We start from the raw sequence: 24669 nt of genomic DNA, 5'->3' as shown, positions 1-24669 counted from the left end.
TGCGCTAATGCTATGTCAAGCCAGCCCTGGTCTCCTTTGTCCAGTCTGTAGGCCATTTGGCTGCAGTGAAGCACTTGGCAAGCCAGATAACAGGTGAATGGCCATGGTCTAATAGGCCATCTGTGGAAAAGACATTGCAGTCAATTAAGAGTCCACTTCCTCCAGTTGTGATGGCCATTAGACAGCCCTACCACGACAAGTGACTCTTCAGTGGCTTTTACTCTTCAGCTGCCCGTTCCTTTTCATTCACGGTGTCCTCGAGCTGCCCAGTCCTTCAAAGACTGACTTTTTGTCTAGTTTTGTTGTCCACTAGGCTTTTTTTTTAGGTTCTATAGAAACACTGTTTTTCGAGGATTTTATGTGACCCTGATGGTCAAACAGAACCTCCTTTACTACCTCTCATGTCCTCACATATTCTCCCCTAGGTCACACAAAAGGAACACAGCTCTTACCTCAGCTCAAGAGGACATCCTCTAGAATCATTACATACACACAAAGAACTAATTTAAAAGTCCTTAACATTTGTTTGACTAATGCATTTACTATTTTTCATATCTAGTCCTTCAGAATCCCCAACACACACACACACACACACACACACACACACACACACACACACACACACCCCTTAAGAGAAACAGTACTAGGAGTTTGAACTCATGGCATCAAATGTGCTGGTGTGACCCAGGGCTTCCAACAGCCTTCATTCCTAATGTGAGTTACAATAAGGTCAGGTTACAATAATTGACTTTATGAAACGATAAACAGACGCTCTATTTGAAAAGTGCCTAAAGATAATTTATGTTTGGATTTCGCGCTCTACAAATAAAAATTGACTTGACTTGACTGATGGGGCACTCCTGCCATGGCTCTGTGCCAGCTAGGATTTTTAACACTGACCCGAGCCAACTTTATAATGTGGTAAAAGTTAATTTATTTTTTTTCCATTTTGTTTCTATTCTTTCTAAAGGAATTAAATCAGCTCTTTGTTCACACTGGTGAGCTGAACACATGTTTAAAAGCTGGACTAGCTTGTTGAACAGGAAGAGCAACAGCTGGGTGACACTCACTCGAGAGCACAGATGATTATTTTCATTTGCTTCAATGAACTAGTCAGTAAATGTTGTTCTTAGTCAAAGAGCAGGATATCGTCACATTCGGTCTTGCTCACGAGGGTGGATGTAATGTTTATTGTTGTGGCCAAGCCTCAGATGTAATCTCTGTGGGTGTTATAAAATGGGAGGCAGGTGTCATTCACACATTTTGACAATGCAGTGTAGTGAAAGTCTTATCTTTCTCTTCACACATATGGCACTGTTAAACTATGTTTGTTCTTCCTCCACCCTGAACTCACCACATTTCATGTCTGGAAGTTTACAACATCCACCATGTAGTTTCTCACTACAAAATCCATATATCATTATTTTTAATTACATTAGGAAGACAAAGGATGCATCACTCAACTCCTTGGTAACTGAGGGAATATTTTCCATCTGTTATTTTCTGACTATTTAAGCTGGGTCCAGGTTGCAACATCATAATACAGTAAAGACTTTGTATTAAAATAGTAAAGAGAACAGAAATATTGTTAGCAATAGAGCAAATTTAATATAAGATTGTCATTATTTTGATGAAATCTTTTAGATGAAATTGAACTAATATATGTAGTATAGTAAAATATATATTTGCCTCTTAAGTATGACACACTGTATCATCAGCCACAAGTGCCTCAAAAATGTATTTAATAGCATTACTCAAGAGTAAATAATATTTTGTTTAGACCCACCACTAATTATATGTATTGTATTTACCAAATAAGCGGTGACCACAGTGAAAAACTGAAAATATACATATACAGGCTGAGGTTGAATGAAGAGAGGAAACCAAACACAACATCATTTTCAAGAGTTTTAATAATTTACTAAAAAAAGAGTGTAAAAGTAACAGATCTCTGCCACTAAAGTGGATCTGTTTGATATTCAAAGTGATGAGAGATGTAACAATTTTTTTGCAAACTTGCCCTTGTCTGTACATTTGTGTACACTTACTTGGCAATTTCACCTCTTGACTGTAATTAAATGAGTTTTGCGCCATATACTATATATCAAAAAAGCTCACAGCAAAAAAATACTTTGATATGAATCACTTGAAAGTAAACCAACCAGCATGAAATGTACAGCTTTAAGAAAATTCCAAAAAACACAGCTGAAAAGTGTATATACAAACATGCTAGGAATCTAACAAAGAGCAGACTGAGTGAAGCTGAAGAAACAGGCCTTTCTAATGGTTTGCTTGACATCATTTAGGAGAGCCAATGAAATAAAGCATCATTCTTAAATATTTAATTACCTTGCAATGTTCAAATACCATGGTCTTCTATTGCCTATTTCAAGTTTTTTAGCAGAAGAGGAACACTTTATAAATATACAGTATACTGTATCTCCTGCATCAATTAGTTTTAATTTAAACATTTAAATAAAAAGCTAAAATGTTCAGTATCTGTAGAAAAAAAAACAGAACAGAACTCAAATGCATTTTCTTTGATAAATGTTCATACTGTGTCCATTTGTGAAGAGATGGTTGAATCCATCACCCTTATCATTAAGTGCCTGCTTGGAAGAGGTAATATATATTTATGTATATACATATATATCAAATTCTATGACATGATATAATTTGTATAAATATGGCATCTTTACAATTGCATTAAAATGACAAATTTTATTTCAGATCCCAAGACAATTAACAGTCAATTGGGAAAAAAGGCCTTGTTTAAGTTTCTCATTTTTTTGTTTTAAATATTAAAAATAAGTCTCAATTCTTTGCAAATGTATGTCTTACATTATAAACAACATGTCTGTCTTAATTGGTCAAATATTTTCCATTGTGTTCTTATCTAAACACTTTGGAAGGTGAGGAAAAAGTGCCATTATCAAATGCTCCCTCTTTGGAGTAAATTAGGACGTTTGCCCCTTTCAGAGTAAAGGTAAAAGTTTCATCAACCAACTGCAAGTCCCAAGAAGCTCAACAGTGCAGTTCTGTACAAAACATGTAAAAACACCATTAACACATTAATTGATGTAACAAAGCCATGGGTTTGTGTTGTCATGCCATTTTGCTGGTTGTACAGTATGGAGTTATGAGGCCCTGCACAGATGTCCCTTTTCACAGGTGAGGATGTGATGTGAGATTCGTAGAGAGCTTCTGTCATCCACAGATGCTTTAAATGCCACTGACAAGTGTGGCCCACGTGGGACATAATGCTGCTTTGATCAGGAGGATAGAGTCAACATTGTGATATGTCAGTAAAATGGGCATAGTTGTATAGATCCATCTGTTTCTCCCTCGGAAAGCACCATAACGGGCAAAAGAGCCAGTTTTGAAGGTACAAACTGGATTTCCACGGTGTCGCAAGTTATCTCAAGTTATTTGTTCAGAGCGTTTCCTTCTTCTCATTCGTTACATTCCAGGCCCAGTAGAGTCCGACTTGCCCCCGTCCTTTATTTGGCCGTTAAATCCACGTGTACCCAAAACAATGGAAGAGTTCTGGTGCTCTCTGGTGCCCAGAAGGAGGAAGCGTAGGCACACAGGAAATGAAGGTGACCATCAGCCCCCTAGAGTTGTCCTTGAAGTCTCACACAGCTAAAGCATGTTCAGGATGGCATTGTACATTTGGATCAGTACGGCCAGGTGGACAGGCAGGCAGGATTGACGATCTTGGGTGGCAGGGGTACACGTCAGCCAGGAGAGGGCGTTATACTGCTCCAATACAAACCTGTGTTTGAAAAATACACAATTTTATCATGAGCTATTTGCACAAAATTGCTCCAAACTCTTTGACAAATACTTAAATGATTTATGATCTAAAGGTCTATGAAGAGTTTGCAACTGATGACAATTTTGAAGCAAATAACGGCACTTGTAAATATTCTGTTATTTTGATAATATGCTAATTGACATTTTTAAAGTTATTACATTCATTTTTAATTCATTCATTGAGTTTTTCACCGTACCAGATATTGTACACTAGACTCATTTTGAGACAATTAATGCTATTTCATGTAAATTCATCATTTAGTCTTTAAGAACAGAGATTTTAAATTATGACCTGCATTTACTCCGTAGCTACTTGAATAAACCACATACTTGTGAAATTTTACTTCTTCTGCACAGCAGGTGACGAAGGGAATCTAAGAGGACGACATGTGGTAAGTGTTTACCTGAGCACATCAGAGGTGGTTTTAGAGTCTAAGGGGTGAGGGGTCCTCTTAGTCTTGTCTGTCACCAGCTCATCTGACTGGGCTATGGAGATGTGGTGGTGGAGAGACGCCTGAGGTGAAGGAGAAAAGAGCACAAAGTCAAATGTTGAAGGCTGCTTAGCTTGAGTGAGTTGCTTACTATTTAATCACATAATTACAAGCATTTCTGCATGAATTCTTGATCTTTTCATCTCTGTATATTTTGCTCTCAGATCAAATGAGCTTTAAAGTCACTCGCCCACACACTCACACACACAGTGTTTTCAGTACCTTGAGGAATAGTGGACACTGGCTCTCGGCCTGCGGGCACGAGGCCCAGAACCAGTGAGGAAGTCCATTTGCTTGTGCGGTGGAGACATAGTAACCCAGAGCCAGCGGCTGCTGCTTCAGCTCCTCTGGTGGATTGTCCCTGGACAACAAGCGCTCTCCTTGGCTCTGTACACACAGGAGAGGTCGCCAGCAATTAATTACAACCTTTGCTGTGATCCTCACAAATCCTGGGTCATGGCCCATGTCACTTATTCATTCAAGCATCTTTCAGTTCTGAGCATCTGCACAAGCACGAGTGGGTTGTTTTCCTTCAACAACAAAATGTGCTCATGGTAACACATGAAAGAATGAAAAGAGTGCTGCTCAAAGTGGTTATAATCATTAACAGTGCATATGTGTGTCACAATGACAGATCGATCATCTGTGGCTTTAGTGAAATTCAGTGATTACCACAGCAGATATTAATTCATTACCTACATTTTGAGTTCTGCTTAAACCAAGATGTCAAGTCAAATATTTCTAGGTTACAGTATGCAAGCATTGGAGATCAATATGTTACAGTATGTTTTAGTATCGCCATAGCAAACTTCTACTTTTATGAGGTGATGTTTCTTTTGTTTGTTTTTTTCATTAAGTCAAGATGCATGCCAAGAACATTGTGCAAAAGGACAACATGTGCATTTGGCTGTTCCCAGAGTTTGTCAGTACTGTATGTAAAGTGGTTTAGTATAGGTTGTCAACACTCTTCTTATTTGCCTCCAAGACAAATTCCTTTGCATCCATTTCACTTGGCAAATGGCAAATTCTGATTCACGTCTGATAATATCAAGTGCAGAGTGGCACTGAAGACTGCAGGGGAGCGGTGGTTCGCATACTTCAAAGCACAAAGTCCTACCTGACCCTAAAAAGGAAAAGTGTTTACGTTCCACCAAATTAGGCATATGATAAGTTCTAACATGAATTCTGACTCAGATTAATTAGATAGATCAAACAATCTCTATGATAGCCAGGTCTAATTAAATCCTGTAACCTCCTTGTTTCTTTTTAGACAAATCAGCAGAACTGCATCTTCTTTAAAAGCAATGATTAAATGGTACAGTGTAAATATAGTAGTATGCTTTTTTCCCATGTAGTTTGGGGAGGCACGCTATTTTGTTTCTTTGTTACAGGGTGTCATTAGCTGCAACCGTTGGATGTTTTGTTTTTTTTTCCCCTGACTCACCCTGGTGTGCTGGAAATGTGAACCCATTCCCATCCCGGACGGAGAGCCAGGTGAGGGCACGGGAGAGGTGTTGGGGGAGGGGTGAAGGTTGATCAGCATCATGTCCTGGCCAATGTCGTTCTCCAGTTCGTCAGGGAAGGGCAGATCAAACATGTCATCTGAGGAACAAATAGAGTGTGAGCACAGAGTCTAACCTGCTAAATTAACAATGACACCTGTCCAGTCATTTTAAACATTAACTCAAATGATGGTTCTTCAATTGATATTCCCATCTTTCATTCACAGATGTAGTCCAAATCTGAAACTTCTTCATTCTTTGCACAAGCTATTTGTGATGTGATGTGATTGTGATATTGGTGAGAGGTTTTTTGGCACAAAGATGCCCCCTGCTGGCAAAAAAATAATATATCTAAACCATTTTGGAAAAAAGGATTTCAAGCAATTTTATAACCACTGTGTTGCACGACTGTTATTATCCTGCTGTGTGTTACCATTATTGTCCTCCGTAGGGTAGGAGCTGGGTGCCAGCTGTGTAGTGGCCGAAGTAGGGAAGACTAAGATGTGTGTACAGGAAGCATCCTGAGGGGTGTTCAGCTGCGAGGTCTGCAGATTCAGAGCAGTGCTGCGTCCAAACACCGAGCCCATGGTCACTGCATCTGGACACACACACACATACAGACACACAGCACAGGTGAGGAGTCTATTCACACAACCGTCACTCACTGTAATTCTGCTATATTGTGACATCCAATACTGTTATCATCATAATTAGAACCATAAACACCAGCACTGGCATGAACATCATCTATGACAGAGAGAGTGGATTGGCCGACTAACCAGGCATGATCACAAAAGATCCCTGTGGCTCCATGGCTACCAGGCAGGCACTGAGGATCGTGGGAGAGTCAGTAGCTGAGATCCCACACATACGACAAGCCTCCCTCAGCTGGCGCCCTAGTGAATGGAGGGAATGCTCCCCGAGGAGCGAGCTCCAGTCTGGTAGAGTCAGATGGTGGGAGGTGCACGAGACAGACAGGGAAATAAGATAAAAGTAGAGATATTTAGAGAGAGAAGGGATGAGACATTAAAAACGTTTTTAATGTAAACACTCCCCAGTTCATTTTATCTGTTGTTAAAACTTTTGAATTAAACTCAAAAACATAAAATGAGAATGGAAAAATGCTGACAGAGTGATTTTAAATAACAAATTAAAATAAGTTTGGCACAAATATGTAATACTGTAAACACACAGGTGAATATATCTCTTGTGAATGTCCCAGGCTTTATGTACTTAAAGTGAATATTAGGTGACTGGCCAGCTTTGTCCTGCTTAAAGCCAGAAATAATATCTCAGGAAATAAGGATACTGAGCCTACAAAAACTTGAAATGAATCACAGGAATCTTTTGAGTGATGGACTGACTTATACAAAAGGCAAACATAGTATCACACACTGTATGTGCAGATGTGTCTAAATGAATACTGAGGGAACTGGGTTAAAGGACACAACATCCACAAGAGTTACTTTTACTCCCCAGTGTAGCACTTAGAGAAATAAAGTGATTATGAAGTAATACAAACAAGCAAAAATCAGCACAACCCTTATTTCTCCTGAACTGAAGTGGCTCACCTTTTAGCTCGCCATGTCCCAGTCTGCCTAAACGACCAATCACAATCCTCCATGGCAGTGAGGTCATCTGAATGATGCCAATGCACCACTCCCACAGCTTCTGTAGGCCCATCTTCCTGGCTGAAACTTTGGGACGTCGCGCCCTGAAGTAAAAAAACAAAACAGAAAACAAACAATGAAATAGTTGAAGAGAGCTGAGATTTAGTATGTAATGTCACAAAAACAGAAAAGTCAAAAACACTGCACGGGAATCAGGTCATAAACATCAATTTCTCACCTGTTGGGGACATCAATGTTGATAATACACGTCTCCAGGAGCTCCCCCTGTTGGTCTGTGCAGGATACCAGGATCCAGCGCTGGTCGTGTGATAGGCAGTATCCCACATAGAGCACATTGTACTTGGGAGGAACCTCTGCCCATACCTCTCCTTGTTCTGGCTGCTTGGGACGAGTTGGACCAAGGATGAATGGAGGACAATACATCTGCAGTGGGCTTGGATGCTGGAGGAGGGAATTTCAAAAGTTAAATATAAATTAACAATGACATGAGTACTAAAATAATTCACAGGCTACAATTACACAATAACTTTGTTTTGCTATTCTCACCTCTGGACCCTTTAATACACAAGTGACAGTGGACACTGGTCCAAAACCAGTCAGGGACTTGATGTGTGTTTGCTGGGGCAGCAGACGTCTGCACTGGGAGTAGCAGGAGAAGGCCATGGAGCGCAGGTGCTGTAGGTACAAGTGGCTCTCACCACTGGCTGGTTGGAGAAGATACTGGCATGACACCACCTGGGTAAGAAAAAAACAAAAGAAGGAAAGAACAGATGATGATGATCACAAGAGCAAGAGTGAATTATCTTTAATCCTTGTGAGAAATTAAGTATCTCTGTACCTGTAGCACCAGTGCCGGTCTCATCGTCTCAGGCAAAGTCTGTAGCATCTCTGTGTAGCAGCGGAGAAGCCCCAGTAGCCAAATGCTACCTGCCTCTACCTCATCCGTCTCTTCTTCCTCTCCCCCTTCACTTCTCGCTGCACTTGAGCTGAGAAAAGCATCCACTATGTAAATGACAATAGCTGGTGGGTTGGTGTGGCTGTCCATGGAGTCAGCCACAGTGGGGATGCCAATTCTAGCCTGCTCTGCAGTCCTGAAAGAGAGCGCGAGAAGAAAGGAGTTGGACTAGTTCAATTGTGTGGGACAAAATGTAATAACAGGTGATTTCTAACCAGTAAATCAGGTCTTACAGTTCGGGGTTTTCTGCTGGTGTGTTAGCTGGTGGCGTAGCACTAGAGGTTCCCTTAGATTCGCCAGCTCCTCCTTGAGTCGTCTCCCCTGACTGGCCTGAGGTCGCTCCAGTCGGGGTTGGATCGTTCGCTGAACTGACAGTACCTTGAGCTTGTTCTCCATCAGGAGCCCAAGTTTGAGTCTGCCCGGAGGGGGCAGGCTGAGCTGAGGACGCGTTGTTTACAGGAGGCTGGGGTTTGGGAGGCAGCAGAAGACTGCTGTCCAGAGGCAGGGCTGCCAGCTGTGGACCTGAAGGAAGGAAAAGAAGTTTATTTCATGAATTCATGTTAGGGTCTATACATTCTTTCTTTCTTTCTTTCTTTCTTTCTTTCTTTCTTTCTTTCTTTCTTTCTTTCTTTCTTTCTTTCTTTCTTTCTTTCTTTCTTTCTTTCTTTCTTTCTTTCTTTCTTTCTTTTTATTTATTCCAGCCAAGTCAATTTGACAATATCATAGCAAATCACAACATTTTCTTTTTCCTTGGTTGGAAGGGAGCAGGGAGAAGATACATATACTGTTTATTATATTATATTGCCTGCCCCTCACTCAATATCTAATTATTCTAGTAATCTGTCACTGAGCAATAGTCTTACCATAAAGTAAACAAAACAAGCATAATAACCACGAAAAAGAATGGAATAGATATTCTCACCTAGCTGCTGCTTGCAGGCATAAGCGTAGAGTTTAAGTTTGCTGAGGTTGTCGGTGTGCTGCTGTCCCGCCCAGGGTCCAGTCATCCACTGGTCCACATCCAGCTCTTCAAGCTTTTCTGGCTCCACCTCTTCACCCACACGCACAAGGCCATCCCTGGACACCTTGGCCAGAGGACGATGTTTCCCAAGGCGGCAGGTCTGGAAATAGAGTCAGGGACACCTTTTAGTCTCTAATTACCAACATTTATCATTCAATTGAATACTCTCCATCATGATGTGAATATGTTTTAACCCTACTCTTGAATCATAATCCGATATCCTACCTCATAAACAGCGCTGAGCTCCTGGAAGAAGGCCCGAGCTGCCGTCAGCAGAGACGGGCTATTGGGGCACAGCACCACGTAGGCCACATCCCTCTGCCCCCCGTAAGGCTCCAGCAGCAGCTTCTCCCAGAAAGGTAACGCCAAAGGAGACAACGCCAAGAAGTCCCTCTCCCGGTCATAACCCAGTAACACTGGAGGTATGGGCAACGGCTCTGGTGACTCCTCCGAACCTTATATAAATATAGTGACATTTTTAGTTTGCAACAATCCGACAGTGACATCCCCATGGGCTCAATATTATCACTTCAGAGAGGTACAGGAGTGCCGGTAACAGATTCATTTATGTAAAGGTTGTGTTGACTCACCGTAGGAGCCTCTCCCTGCCATCTTATGGAACTGCTGCCAGGTGAGCGGACCCTGAACGTGTTGGATGTTTTCCCAGGTCCGTCCTGTTCTCTTCTTCTGGATGGCATCCTGCAGGAAAGGCTGCAGAGACAGCAGCATACGAACCATATCCTGGGATGACAACATGCTCATGTCGACCACTGTGGAGGTTGGCAGAGACACACACACACACACACACACACACACACACACACACACAAGTACACACACACACACAAAGGGAAACATAAACAGGTGAACACATGTTAACGAGATCCTATACACAAAAAGAAACAAATAAACACACAAAACACATTAATACATAGTTTAGATAACACAAAAGCAGTTAAAACATAAATAAAAAATAATATTCCCATCATAGATTTTACATTGTGTAAAATAACACTCAATTTATGGGAGTTGACGGAATATATCAGTCAGATCTATTCTTACCGTTAGTGTGAGGCCAGGAGTGAAGGGCTGTACTTCTGACAACAGCTGGATCTACTTTCCCTCCTGTGGGGTTGTCCACATACTGCAGCCCCTGTTCCAAGGCATTGTAACACTCCACGCAGGCATCGCTCCCGTCTGCCCACTGCTTTTCAGACATCCAGCTTTGCAGCAGCGCCCCTTTGCGGCCATGGCAAGAACAGCTGAGGGGGAGGTGCAGTGACGTGAGGGAGGAAATGGGCTGGGAGCACTGTTCCCGCAGGAGGATCATGACAGACGGAGAGGCAGGGGCTGCGTCCTGAGGCCGCTTGGCCCTGGGGTCGCCCATGGTTGGGTCTCGTCGGCAGAGAGCCAGCCTCCTCTCAGCTGCCTGGCCTACCTCCGAAGTCCTACCGTAAATATCCAACTCATCCTCCAGGAAGAGGCCCGTGCCGTGGGCCAGCCGCCGGTTTACAATGGCACTGAAGCCACACATACAGCGGTACTGATCTTCGCAAGTGGAATCGGGGATATACACCCCCACATCTGCTCCTTTGACATTCATATTGCAGGCACAGATACAGCAGCTGTCAAAGTTGCGATCCTTGAAAACGTTGAGGACGGAGTCCGAGAGGAGGAGGATAGAGTACAGGCTGTGGGCCTCGGGCAGGGAGGGTCCTGGCCGAGCGAGGGGCTCCACAGAGCTGAGAGGCAGGCTGGTGGAGGGAGTAGAGGCTGGTGAGCTCAGCTCCGTACCGTCCTGCTTCACCGAACCCTGCCCGGAGCTCGCAGCGTTAATGCCCCTTGGTGTACGAGGGGTTCTTGGGGTGGGCACGGAGAAGCGGGGAGTGGCAGGGGACGGGAGGATACCAACGGTGGTGCTCACAGACGCAGTGGTGGCACTCATCTGGCCATACTCCTGATCTGTGAGAGTGTTGACACTGGGGATGTTTCTGGAAAAACCACATGGAGGGAAACAAAAACAGAAAAACACATGGTCAGATAGACAAACAAGATGATTGGAACTCTCTGTGGAGCAGATCTTGGAGGTCATGCTTCTCCATAAACCCAGACAGAGTGAAATCCTTTGAACTGGCTGACATTACCATACTTAGAGCACTACACTCTTTGCACTGAGGCTAAAAACTTAACTTTGTATACAGTATTACTCCTTCAGAGACCACATACGCCAGCAGACCCCTTTTAAAAGCCTGAGAAAAAATGTATTTTACGCTTTTCAAATTTGACTACTCACGTGTAGCCGTCCCTGATGAAAGCGGTATTCTGGGGATGCATGACTGTGGGGAAATGCTCCATTTTGGGTAGGAGGGCCCACGATGGACGGTAGTAACACTGCTCAGGGATCTTGAGTGGTGGTAGACTCTGGCTGGGTAGGCAGGACAGTGGAGCAAACATGGAGGAACCTATTTGCGGCTGGATTGGGAAGAAAAACGTAAATTTGTCATTTACAGCAGTAACAACAGAGCCGCACAGAGTATTGTTACAAAAAACACAGCCACTAAATACAATACAGAATATTTAATTTAACTAGTGTCAGTGTCTTGCTACTAGATGATAATGATATCTTATATTTTTCTTGTTTTTTATCGTCAACAAATTAGCAGATTAATGCACATTAGTGCTCTGATGATTATCTGCAACAGCAGGGAGGTTTATGTGGAATTACACTCTGCAATAGACGACACTAAAGCAAACTGCAGTGCCCAAGCTCACTGTAATGAGGGCTCACATCACCCTGAGCAACAGTGTGGCGCAGTGATGCAATGGAGCTCTATGGCACAGAGCAATAAGCTGCTCATGCCAATAGTTTTACAGTAATTGTTGGTTTTGTTTTTACTTGCCACAGTGCTTAGCCATCCTGTGTTCAAATTATGTGCTGATGAAATTATGAAGCTCAATATGTTCCACTCACATTATCCACAGGTTTGAACATCGTACTGTATGCTATGTTTTAACTGCCAAAGAAATGTCACATAAGAAACAAAAATCCACAAAAAAGACTTATAGTGTGTTAATGTGTCCAGAGTTGGTGTTCATGAGCTGGCACTGGCAATATGGATATTCCCCAAATCATGACTCTTATTTACAGAATCTATAAATGTTAAAGGCAACAGTAAAACACAATAAAAATCTTTTTGTGTAGCCTGTAGCCTCCAATGCCAATAAGATACCTGGGTACAATTAATTCTAATGTTTCTGTTTGCATGTTTTACAATGAGTTGCACACAAAAAAAGGCCTGTTGTTTGGAGGAGCTTGTTGTTTTGTGTAAATGAGCAGATGCACCTAATAGTAGCCATAGGTGCATTCTGCTATAATTAGCATTACCCAGCTCACAGAGCCTGCAGTCAGTACAGATGTCTGACTCACAACATGGAGATAGTTAATTAGCAAGCTACAGGTATTAGTGAAACGATTCCAGCATGATATGTGAACTTGAGCAGCTGCTTAGTCGCGAGCTGCAAGTTAGTCAGCACGGACTTGCAACGACTTCCCCTTGATGATCGGATTTATGTGGATTTAAGCAATTTGTGAAATTAATTAACCGGAAAGTTATGCTTTTATATTTAAATGTGCAAGATGTGCTGCTGCTTCGGCACTGATTCCTCACCTTGATGTCGTCCTGCCTGGGACTGGCCATGCTCTCATCCATCTCCATCCTGTTTTCTGTAAGTTGCGTGGAGGCTAAAGGCAGCGGGTGGTCGGCTGCTCCGCTGGGTGCAGGTGGCTCTTGGCTCGGCGTGTCGCGATATGTCATGATGGGAGAGAAGGCCGGGTGCTGCTCTAGAGAGGGCGGGGTGGGAAACATCCGCTGGAGTTCTGCTACTGCTGAAAGCAGACAGAAATGGAGAGAGAGAAGGCAGAGACACAAAGTTGTGATTTACCATTTATAATAGGATTCAAGAATTATCATCGCAATTCCCCCCAAAAAACAAAAGCTCCAGTCAGATTCCTCTGAAACATATTGCATTAAGATTTTACAAGTGCTAAATAAGCATCAAAGAGACTCACTTGATGGATAAGGTACTGCAACTCTTCCGTCCTTCCCAAGAGGCCGATCTTCTGTCGACACCGGCAGCTTTGCTGAGTGCTGGTTGGGGTAAACAGTCTACAAATTATTACACATAAGATTGGAGGATCAGTTTTATTCAATGCAATATTCTGTGCTTCAGAATATTGAAACATAAAACACACAGGATGATGAGAAAATTATACTTAGATCTAATAGCAATGCCTGGAAACTGGAAATGCGTTTATTTTTCTCTCATGCTAATTTAATGTGTGCCAAAGCCGCTGTGGAAAAGTAATTTCATATAAAAGACGCTCACACGCATAGTGTATATAGCACATAAACCATGATGTCTCACCCCCAGCTCGTCCTCATCTTCATCAAATATGTTGTCTAGGTCAGAGATGTTGACCACCAGATCTTTTTCTCTGGTCAGGGAAGGATTGGCTTTGGCAGCTCCGTCATCTTGACCTGATTCATCTAAAACAACACAAACAATTTTTTACCCAAATGCTCAAGTATACTCATGACACACTGCAGTTTATTATATGTTTGAATATGTATAAGATGTTGATGTCAGTGGCAGTGTCATACCTGATTTTGGTGTTGAGTTAAAAATGGACATAGCATCTTTCCCATCAGGCAGTGCTCCATTGCTGGTGATTTCTTCTCCCTGGTGGAATAAGAATATGATCAGTTCAGTTCCAGTGTAAATCTTTAAAATGAAAAACATAGAGCCCCCTTTTTAGCAGCTACCGTGTCAATGAGATTTCACATCCCCAAATTGTGAAGTTTGAAGTAAGAAAGATAAACTGAAGTAAATTGAAAGTATGTGCATTTAAAAGGTATGAGAGCATTTGTACTGTAGTTCAGTCTGGGATATGTGAATTTTTTTAACCACTTGGGGGCAGCAGAAGTCAGCTGCAAAGACAACACTTAGACAAATGATCACTTTTAAGGTTGATAAGGTTAATATGTTAGCAAACAGCTGCCAGTTTATACATGCAGCAACATGAAAATGAATTCATTATGCATTTGGTCTGCAGCTATATTAAATCTTGTATCCAAAGAAAAAGTTTCCTGCTGCAAGTGGAAATGAAACTGACATGTGATCAGAATAAATCAAAACAGCGTTTCAGTTCAGGTCAGTTTCAGGTCAAAGACATGAAACTCACTCTAAAGTAGATCTTTTTTGCTGTGAGTTCATTTCTATAACTCCATCTTAATTAAGTCGTGTGGCCCACATTACTATAATACAGGAATTTTGATCACAGGCTCTTTGACTGTTTTCATTTTTTTAAACTATGTGTGTTGCCTTACCTTGGCCTTCTTGCTGGGTTCTCGCCCTTGGCCCTTTAATCTCTTGGAGGTGGAGAAAGTGTACTCGATGTCTCCTTCCTTAAAGTCGTAGGGATCATCCCCCGGCTCGCGCAGTGCCTCCACGCCTGGCTGCTGGAACAGGCCCAAAGTGTGGATGTGGTCCCTCACCCTCTCCTCAGAGATTTTAAATCTCTTGAGAGTCTGTGTGTACAGTCTGGAGGAGACGAGGAGACAAATTGCGATCAATGAATCTGTGATAGCAGTAGCAGTTCATTCTCCCTGTGCTGCTCATATTTCATATCTAATCTCACATTTCCAGATTAAGTTAGTTGCTTTTATTGAATGTATCAAACATAGTAGCTTGAGTAGTACCTGAAAAAACCCATCTAAATCCCCATAAATCACATTCTTTTTATACTATATATACATTTTTATCATACATGTTTCATATATACTTTAAAATACATACAGTATTTTGTGTGTCGTATGATTATGGCTCTGACAGCACTGCCCAGTGTTTCAAAAAGAAAATCTATATTCTTCATTACTACATTCCTTGCTCTTCCTCTCCCACATGTAACGAACATTTTGCAAAACACTGTCACTGTGTGTCTCCCCTACCTCTTTAGTGGAGCTGCTTCACTGGCTGCCTCTGTCTTCACATCCTCTAATTTATCAGAGGGGAGTTCAGGGGGGCTGTAGTCAGTCTTATCAGTTCTGGGAGTCCTGAAGCCTCTCCACCAGCCAGCCCCACTCTCCCTCTGCTTTAGCAGAACTGTATACACAGCTGTCTCGCTGGTAATCACTCCCAGCCCTGAAGCTCCGTCTGGACAGACAGGCATATCCACAGGCCCCTCCAGAACCTCTGGGTCCTGCACCCGGGGGTGTGGACTGAGCGTGGGAGGAAGTGGCGACATCGGCGAATGGAGAAGGGACTCCGGGGTTTTCCTGGAGAGCGGTTTGGGATATTTGCAACTTGGCAGAGCAGCCAGGGGCTCCAATGGTGGCTCCAGTGCCACAAGTCCCCCGAGCTGGGGTCCTCCTGGCGAGTCCTGTTCCAAAGGGGTTTCCTGTGTGACAGACAGACGGTGGTGGAAGGGGATCATGGCTGGCCTCTTGGACTGTTTATCAGCCTTTTCTGCCTTGTCACTGGTCTTGTGTTTGGGCACTGAGGGAGGGTACAATGATGGGCCAGAGGACTGAGAGGGGTTGGCACTAGTCTGGACGTTGGCAGTGGATGTGGTGGTCTGATTCAGCTTTTGCTGCCGCAACCTGTAACACAGTCAAGCAAAAACAGAGTTAAGACACAGTATATCCTAGATTAAAATACAGTTAGGCTGTTCCTCAGCTGATCCACAGAGGCAAAATATTTTCTAATTCAGTCATGACTTAGGCGTTACTTTAATATCATAAAAATGGAAGTCCTTGAGCTGCCAAGTCATCCATTTTTCTTTCTTTCTTTCTTTTTATTTATTCCAGCCAAGGCAATTTCACAATTTGACAATATCATAGCAAATCACAACATTTTCTTATTCCTCGGTTGGAAGGGAGCAGGGAGAAGATACATCTTATATTGCCTGCCCCTCACTCCATATCTAATTATTCTATATAGGTGAAAAAAAATCTCTTAACAAAGTCTCACGTGGAAGCTGATGATAAACACGCTTACTGTATACTGTACATAAACTGTAAGTACACTGTGTAACGCTGTTGTTGAACAGCTTGGCTGGAGCTCTGTGGTACCTGGAGCAGCTGCAGGGTGCTCTCGCTCCCAGATCGTTGAAGTCCCATGTGGTAACTCCATTTGGCACTTCCTTCTTGGGCGTCACGTCAGATGGCGGATTCGGGCTGCAGAAAATAAAGGGGTCCATGAGGGCGGCAGCTCAACTGCATCATTGCACTTCAATGGTAATCACACCAAACAGGGGAAACAAACAAACGCTTTAACTTACACGTGCTGAGGCTGGTTGAGATAACACTCCCTCCAGGCCTGATGGACCACCTGACAGGTAAGCTTCTTCCCAGAATGCTTTGGGCTGATGCTAGCAACCCCCATGCTGCTGTCTGGTGTGGGGACACTGGAGACGGAGGTCACAAAGCCACTGTCCGCTGAAAAAAAGAAACATGGAGTCGATGTTAGGATACAGAACTGACTGTTTGATTTTCAGTTTCCTCCAAACACCAAAAACCATCTTCATGTTGTTGATATTAACGGAAAAGTCTTTCTGCATCTAGACACAATTTTACATTGAAATGCAAGTTCAGGAATGAATATGACTCATTCATTGCATATTTATTTGTATTTTTATTAGTCAATAAATAGTATTTCCCAAATCTAAGGGCACTTAAGCAGCAATTATCTGTCAAACAATTGCTCCAAATAAATTATTGTGCAGTAAAAAGTTTATTGATAAATTACTTTTATTACTTCTTTTTTTTAATGCATTTCAGATCATTTTTCAACATGTCAACAGGTATGTATGATGTGATATGTGATGTGTGTGTGTGTGTGTGTCTGTGTTGCTACCTGAGCAGGGCTGCTCTGGGGACGTCGGCGGTGTGAGCGGCACGCTGCAGTGGTTGGGCTCCCTGTTGAGGCCCAGAGCTACAGGAACAGGTGGAGGCTGCTCCACTGGTAGGTCCCCCTGGGCGATCAGCACAAAAGCAGCTGGGTAGGTCATCCTCACTCCACCTGGGAAGATGAAAAAGGAGGACGTTATTTACGGTAACGAAACTAGAGGGTGCGTGCTGCTCACTCTTAACTGTCAAAAGACGGTGGGAGTCAGTGAAAAGGAGCGGTAGTTATTTTTTACGATGCGTCGCCCATAGATGAATTATTGTTATTAAAGATAACATCATAACATATTTTCTAAGGAAAAATTATAGATTCAGCAGTCATCTCCAATAATTGCTGGCAAGTACAGCGGCTATGAAGTATAAGAGATGCACTTGCTCTATATATACTGATGTGATCGTACATTTTCTCTCACTGCTCATATAAAACATCATCTTAAATCCCTTTACACTCACGTCTTGACTTTAATTTCAGGCAGCAAACACTAGACAGGCTTTCCTCTTTAGATTTAAAAGCCACTGGTATCCATGGGAGTTTTGATTTTAATCAGGTCAAACCAATGCTCTGGGATCAGACTGATTAGACAAAGCTGTTAGAGTAACTCCCTGCGGCTTTTTACCACGACTCCACTATCTTTCCTCCCTGTCTCTCTCCTCTCCACTTTTCTAGTTATTTCCCCTTTTTTCCGAAGACCGCGAGGATCATTGCAGTGAAGGTACAATTCAATAGCACTCCCAACCACTAATACCTCAGCTCTACACTCCTGGGAATACACTGTACATGGAGATCAAGGTTAGTCAATGATCCATGTTTGCTTTACCAGAGCAACATGACCCTGGTCTAACATGTTTTTGTTGCTCATCTCCTGCAGAAAAGATCTATTATTATGTGTCACTGTGTTATTATAAAATATTACATGTTTTAATACTGTTAAAGTAAATCCTGCTACTGGATATACATTTTTCACCTTCCACAAAGTTAACGTAAAGCCACAAAACTTTTTTTTTTCTCCATACCTACGATGACCTCCACCGCCACGTGACAGTTGCGATCATAGGCCTGACTTGCTTCCTCTTTTTCCTTCTCTCCACTTCCCTCTTTTTGCGGGAGCACCATAGGGTAAAAGTAGCTCCAGTCCTCCATTAGCTTCCGTACCGCTGGCTCGCTCATCTTGTAGGCCTGACCCGTGAGGGTGCCGCTCAGACCGTACGGACTCAGGATCACTGCAGACAGAGAAAACAGATAAGAAAGAGAGAAAGTGTGTTTATTGTAAAGACACACAGCAAAGACACACATAGAAGGGCTTATAGGTAAATAAAGGTTGTTACAATACAGGTACAAAATCAATTTATTTACTGTAAGCATTTGATCTCTGTTTAAGCCCATTATAAATACAAGATAAGATTATGTATTCTTTATGAACTTTTCCACATACTATTGGGATATATAACTACATTTACATTCACTTACTGTAAGTACAATGTTGAGGTATATTTCTGCTTAACTTCACTTCAGAAGGAAATATTGTATTTTTTACATCACACGTCATATTTTCTAACAACTAGTTTGGTTAAAAAAGATTTGACATCCAAAATGGAAATTATATAAAAAGGTTAACAGTATATATTTAAAGGAAAGTAAAATGCAATATTTTCAATGAAAGCCTTTTATGTGTTATGTAGTATAGTAAACGATGTGACTGCAGCTTCCCCCACTATTACAGTAATTTGCATGTTGTGTTCTGTACAATGCAGCACATTTGTATTATAGATGTCCAACAGTAGTGTAATACATTTCTGGCTGTACTTTGCTGCGGTGCATTTGCAGTGATCATCACTCTTATTTTGTTCTGTGTACATAAACCATCAACAAAAACAATGGGTTTGTGGTATTACCTTGCACTGGTGTGATGGAGGTCTGCGCGAGACGGATGTGGTTTTCTGTGATGTGGTATGCAGGCTGGTGCTGGGCGATCTCCACGCTTGTGCACACGTTGCTCTCCCCGTGGAGGAAGAAGGAGAAGGAACATGATAGGTGCTCGCTGGGGACAGAAGACGGCAAAGGTTCAGATCATGAGACCACAGATAGACAGACACAGACAGTACAGGGATGTGGTGGAGGTGTGTGTGTGTGTGTGTGTGTGTGTGTGTGTGTCCTGTTGTGTGTGCTGTGAGCAGTTGCAGAGAGAGACGTGAACGGATCCCTCAGAGCACCAGCTTGTGCACGACATAAAAACAAATTAAATGGCGATATGAGTTTGCACTGTCAGACAGACAAACTCTCTTTGTCCATTTTAATTGCGTGTGAATTAACCAACACAACTATAAACATAATTGAACTGAGATTTAAATTGAATTGAAATTACATTTAATTATGTTCAACTTCAGATTAAATAAAACCCTCGAATCAAATCTATTGAAAAACAAATGCGCACCGTGAATATGCCAGTCTTTCAGGCAGCAGCGTGACAAATGATGAGTGCATTTCTCCAAATAGCAATTTAGAGAGCAGACTCAGAATGTGTCTTTGTAAAAGCCTTGCAGATCTCTACCTACATTGATCATCTTCATCATTTCCCACATACGCTCCTTATTGCAGGTATAAATCCTCATTTGCTTATGACTGATTGTAGTGACTACATGTTTACATATGCAGTGCTCTCTTTATTACAGGGCGCCGGCACAGTTCATCATGCATTGCTCTTTTTTTAATCACGGAGGAGTAATTGTCTGGGCCTTATTACAATCTATATACCAGTGGGCGGGCTGGACATCATTAACTATCATCGGCTTCTCTGATGTATATTTTTAATCTATAAAGCTCCTTACCACCTTGGTTTATATATATCAGACTGACAATAAAGTCAGCAGGTACTGTAATCGCCTTGTGATTACCCTGCTGCCTATGCAATATCTCCTTTGCCCTGAGGGAGCTGGACCTCCATTTGAGCCGTAATGGATCATCAAATTCAATAAAATGGCCAGTTCCACAGTCACTCATGGGCAGAACTGAACACAGCCATGAGGGAGCCAAATATCATGCAGTGTTAACCGTGACGGCCTCCAGGTGGCGCTGAGTGCACCCAAAGAGACACGAGGCCAATTTCTCTGCCTCATAAACATTCCTGATGCTCCCAGAGAAAAAACATACCCTCATAACAGCAGGTGGTTTGAACACAGGTCTGCACAATCACAGGAGGAAGAGCAGAGCTAAAGCGCATACATATGCATGCACGAGCCTGCAAGAAAACAGGGACGAGAGTGCACGTCGCTTTCACACCTACAGGCACTTGCACACACACACATGTACACCCATACATGGCACTGGTCCATCATCTCAGCAGTTTGCATCTCTTTAAAACATGAGTCAAAATGCTTTCAATGTCACCGCCCTCCATCCTTGTCCTCAGTGCATCATTACACCATAAGAAGAGCTATATATAGCTGCATAGGGAAGCTCTGGGGAACAGCTGCAAGTCAAGAGTACCAGTCCAACTAACTGCCATGCACATTATCAGCACACAACCACAATTTACATTCAAGGAATTTTTCGGGTCTTAATCGCAAAATGCTCTAATTATCCTCTGAGTATTAAGTCGTGAGCCTACATGGATAGAAACAACTACGGGGTACTTAACATATGTAAGTTAGCAAGTGTTTTTGTTAGTATTATTTTTATTACTGTTTTGCATTGGCTGGCAGAATAGCTGTTTGCTTGGCAGATTGATTTTCTGCACATCGCTATATTAGACTTCCTGTTCTGCTCCTACTTACAGCCTAACAACCCTGCACAGATTACACAAGGCTGTGAAATGAAGCATCCATTAGTATTTATTTCCCTCTCGTGTTGATAACTCATGTTTATATTGTTATTATATATTTTTTATGAGATGTGTGCGTACTGAATGGGGCTGATGTGTCTACAAAAACACTATACCCCCCAGACCCCTCATAAAACCGCCCTGGCCAAATAGCAGGGAATCACTGTTGGATATCCACACTGCTCTCTTTGTGTCTTCATCTCATCTTTCTCTGTTTTAAAAATCAGGCTGCGATCCAGCAGAATTCCCAGGACCCCTCAGTATTTCAGCTGAAATGACTGCATGCTAATATACTGTAGAGCTGTTCACGTCAGTGCTCCTTATTGATTTTACTTTATACATATATGTTACGGGAATGCAGAGACGGAGGCCACGGATTTAAATGATTCAGTTTATGTTGCGGCAAAGCGGAAAGTTTTGCTGGGTAAACAATTACATTTGATAAACTATACAAGCAATCAATCTAACTACTAATTAATGTGCAATAATTATGAGCTAAGATCTATTATGACTGCAATAAAGTGCAATTAAATGTGAGTCAGGGAAAAGCAGAACTACAAAAAGAGCATCAAACTGTAGGCTGACGCAGCTGGGAGATTGATGCTCCCTGTCCTTTTACAAAGGGCATTTTCCTGCACAGTAAGCGGGTGTGAGTGTGTGGACACACTGGGCTTCTTGCATCCTCCGGGACATTTGTGCAGTCGGCAAGCGTGTGTGTGTGTGTGTGTGTGTGTGTGTGTGTGTGTGTGTGTGTGTGTGTGAGAGAGAACAGCGGACAGAGATGTGAGGCAGCTGTGTGTGCTGGGCTGTATGAGTACAGGTATTAATAAATGAAGAGGAGTGATGGCTGAGACTCGCCTCAGGGCTGACAGTCCTGTTGAGAGATAGAGAGAGGAGAGGAGAGGAAAGGAGAGGAGAGAAGGAAGGGGAGAGTGGGAGGGGAGGGTGGTTGAGAAAAAGAAGTGAGAGTGAGTGAGAGTGAGAGGAGGAAAAAAGAGGACGAGCAGAGTAGAAAAAAGACAGAGATGGAGACAGAGTGAGCACTAGAGGTAGAAAAATTAAGGAAATGCTGGAATAAGACTGAGACAGAGGAGGAAAATAGAAGGATGGAGAGGAAATTAAGAGGACAAGGAAAGAAAGATACAGTATAAAATGAGGAGTGAGAGCAAAAGGAGTGAGAGAAAGAGGAGGAGGTGAATAATTCAGTGCCACGCACTGCAATTGCTGCACACATATCGATGAGATCAGAGTTTTAATGGGTGGCTACTGAGCACAATTTTATGGCGAAATCAATCAGGGGATGTAGAGCCAGAGAACACACAGACACATCACATGCTATCCTAGTGTGTGTGTGTGTGTGTGTGTGTGAGGGCGAGAGAGGGGGGGTATGACTGTATCTATTTCATTTGCCTTCATACGTCGATATGTTCCTGCACTTTTATGCAGCATAAATTCAGTAAATGTTACAATATGTGCGTATATGCATGCAGAGGATACAATGTACGCACATAAACCCACACTGAGGATGAACACATAAATAGAGTTCATCATACTGTATGCACATCTGAATGTCACTGTAAAATGTGAGAATGGACTGAGTGTTGAGTTCATGTGACAACGTGTGTCTTTTCACCCAGTCACAATGCCACCAGCCAGGCAGCAGGGGAGCTGGTTAATGTCTGACATACACCATGGACTTGACACACGCGCATGTGTCACACACTAAAAAACAATGGTTATCTCGGCTGTCGTTGCAGCTCTGGTGCCTAACCCAGTGGGAAAAAAAGATAAAGAAAGATGAGATTAAAGGAGATGGAAAGGAATAAACAGTAAAAACAGCTGTGTGCAAGACAGACGCACAGATCCTCTGTTTCCACTGTTACAGGCATCTAAACCTCAAGATCTGATAACTGTATTTAGAAATCATTAACTACAGTCATATGCACTAAGCAGGCATGATAGCATTTTTCTAAAGATTCCCTCAGATCTGGAGGATTAATCTGCTTAATTTGCAACTTAAATTCTCAGTCTTTCAGCAGCACTATTACGAGTTATCTTCATCCTTCTAGCTGCCGAACCCGTCTGAGCACACCTCTTGGAGACACAAGCCTGTAGACACAGCTCTGGTGTATGTGGACTGATGCAGAGGATGTTTATCCTCTTGTAAGCTCTTGTGAGCATTATGTATACACAAGCTCCCAAAGTCCTTCTAGTGCATTGGCACAATAACTTTATTCCATACAAACAAATCCTAACAAACACACTCGGGCTTATTCAGGTGTTTGCAGGTGCATGCATACGCTTCTGCATGCATGCAGTCACACACCACTATTAACTCAGGCATAAGGGGAAGTCAGTCAGCTTGATGTATTATTCAGTGGCCCCCAGTGGCTGGCTTTCGCCAGTGTTGCTATCACAATGTTTGTGTGCTCAAACGCTGCTCCAACTATTTATATGGATTCACAATGGAAAAGTGCCATGCTCCAAGATATGTGCACACTCACTGCCCTTTCTATGACTGACAAAGGAAAAGGAAGCACAGAAAAATATCAGCCTTCTGCAGCTGACATTAGTTTTATTGTCATTGTTGGAGGAAAAAGCCTGAGTCGCTAACCTGAGTGAGAGCATCACTTTGTGCTACCACAGGCTTTTACCTTCATGTCTGTGGTTCTAATTAAAAACGAGGAAAAAGATCTGTTGGTAGGCTGTTGCTGTGATGTATCACCGTCCTCTCTATTGATCTGTGTGTGTTTTTTCTCTCTTCTGCTTGCTCTCAATGTTTTTACCAGGTAATATTAGAAATCTGCTTTTTGTCTCTGGGGAGGCTCAATACACATGTAGAGCAACACCTTTCAAAGGAAAATGTAAATATTTCACTAAACCAAATATTTAACAAAGTACTTGGGAGTGAGAGGGTTGCCTCCTGGGATCCTCTTAATGTACATGTAATCCAATGATCTCTATTAAGGCTGTTTTACTACTGACAAACTGAAGCACAAATAACTAGAATATCAAGATTCAGAAATGGTATTGTGATTATTACAGTAATGTACATTTTCATTTCATTTCTGTAGCAGTGGTTTTTAAACTGGACTCCTGGAATGAGGCAGCAAATATCAGAAACTGCAGTAGCATGGTCAACCACACAAATTACTCAACCACAAGTTGGTTTTGAGTCCACTGACTTCCATGATAGAAGTATGTAGAAATAACTGAGTCTGATGTCTAATGTCTCATCAATGGTGGTCAGGACAGAAGTGCAGAAAAGACAAAATAAAAACAGCAATTAACGAATTAAGCCAAACTAAAAAATGTTAAACATATTTCAGTAAATTTTCCATGCAAAAGTTTTCGTGTAATTTGAAAACTAATAAAGAAACAATTTTTCATATCCACATAAAAAATACAGATTTCACTCTAAATGTATGTATACTGTGAAAGATTGAAAAACGTTTTAGTTTTCTTCCATTA

General features: G+C 42.2%; 1 protein-coding gene across 4 annotated transcripts in view; it reads right to left on the bottom strand.

The window, feature by feature from the left end:
* Positions 1–1897: 1897 nt before the first annotated feature.
* LOC146977279 (mediator of RNA polymerase II transcription subunit 13-like) overlaps positions 1898–24669 on the bottom strand; it is a 78041-nt gene continuing 55269 nt past the window's right edge. The window contains exons 5-31 of one of the 4 annotated variants that reach the window (XM_085793383.1): positions 19274–19419; positions 18395–18601; positions 17331–17495; positions 16756–16912; positions 16547–16651; positions 15425–16075; positions 14804–15017; positions 14078–14156; positions 13842–13963; positions 13486–13582; positions 13085–13302; positions 11710–11888; positions 10479–11407; positions 10007–10186; positions 9642–9871; positions 9318–9516; positions 8629–8917; positions 8279–8531; positions 7987–8175; positions 7658–7881; positions 7381–7523; positions 6589–6747; positions 6243–6407; positions 5752–5909; positions 4530–4694; positions 4221–4330; positions 1898–3775 (exon numbers count right to left, since the gene is read on the bottom strand). In XM_085793383.1, the coding sequence (XP_085649509.1) occupies positions 3643–3775; positions 4221–4330; positions 4530–4694; positions 5752–5909; positions 6243–6407; positions 6589–6747; positions 7381–7523; positions 7658–7881; positions 7987–8175; positions 8279–8531; positions 8629–8917; positions 9318–9516; positions 9642–9871; positions 10007–10186; positions 10479–11407; positions 11710–11888; positions 13085–13302; positions 13486–13582; positions 13842–13963; positions 14078–14156; positions 14804–15017; positions 15425–16075; positions 16547–16651; positions 16756–16912; positions 17331–17495; positions 18395–18601; positions 19274–19419 (5866 nt within the window). In that variant the 3' untranslated portion in view covers positions 1898–3642. The remainder of the gene's footprint in view (positions 3776–4220; positions 4331–4529; positions 4695–5751; positions 5910–6242; positions 6408–6588; positions 6748–7380; positions 7524–7657; positions 7882–7986; positions 8176–8278; positions 8532–8628; positions 8918–9317; positions 9517–9641; positions 9872–10006; positions 10187–10478; positions 11408–11709; positions 11889–13084; positions 13303–13485; positions 13583–13841; positions 13964–14077; positions 14157–14803; positions 15018–15424; positions 16076–16546; positions 16652–16755; positions 16913–17330; positions 17496–18394; positions 18602–19273; positions 19420–24669) is intronic. The other 3 variants (XM_085793384.1, XM_085793385.1, XM_085793386.1) reach the window with 3 other exon arrangements.

The sequence above is a fragment of the Trachurus japonicus genome, chromosome 12, assembly GCF_045865225.1.
Source record: "Trachurus japonicus isolate A0001 chromosome 12, Traja_1.0".
Lineage (NCBI taxonomy): Eukaryota > Metazoa > Chordata > Actinopteri > Carangiformes > Carangidae > Trachurus > Trachurus japonicus.
The sequence above is the reverse complement of the archived record's forward strand: the minus strand, read 5'-3'. Positions and strand labels throughout refer to the sequence as shown.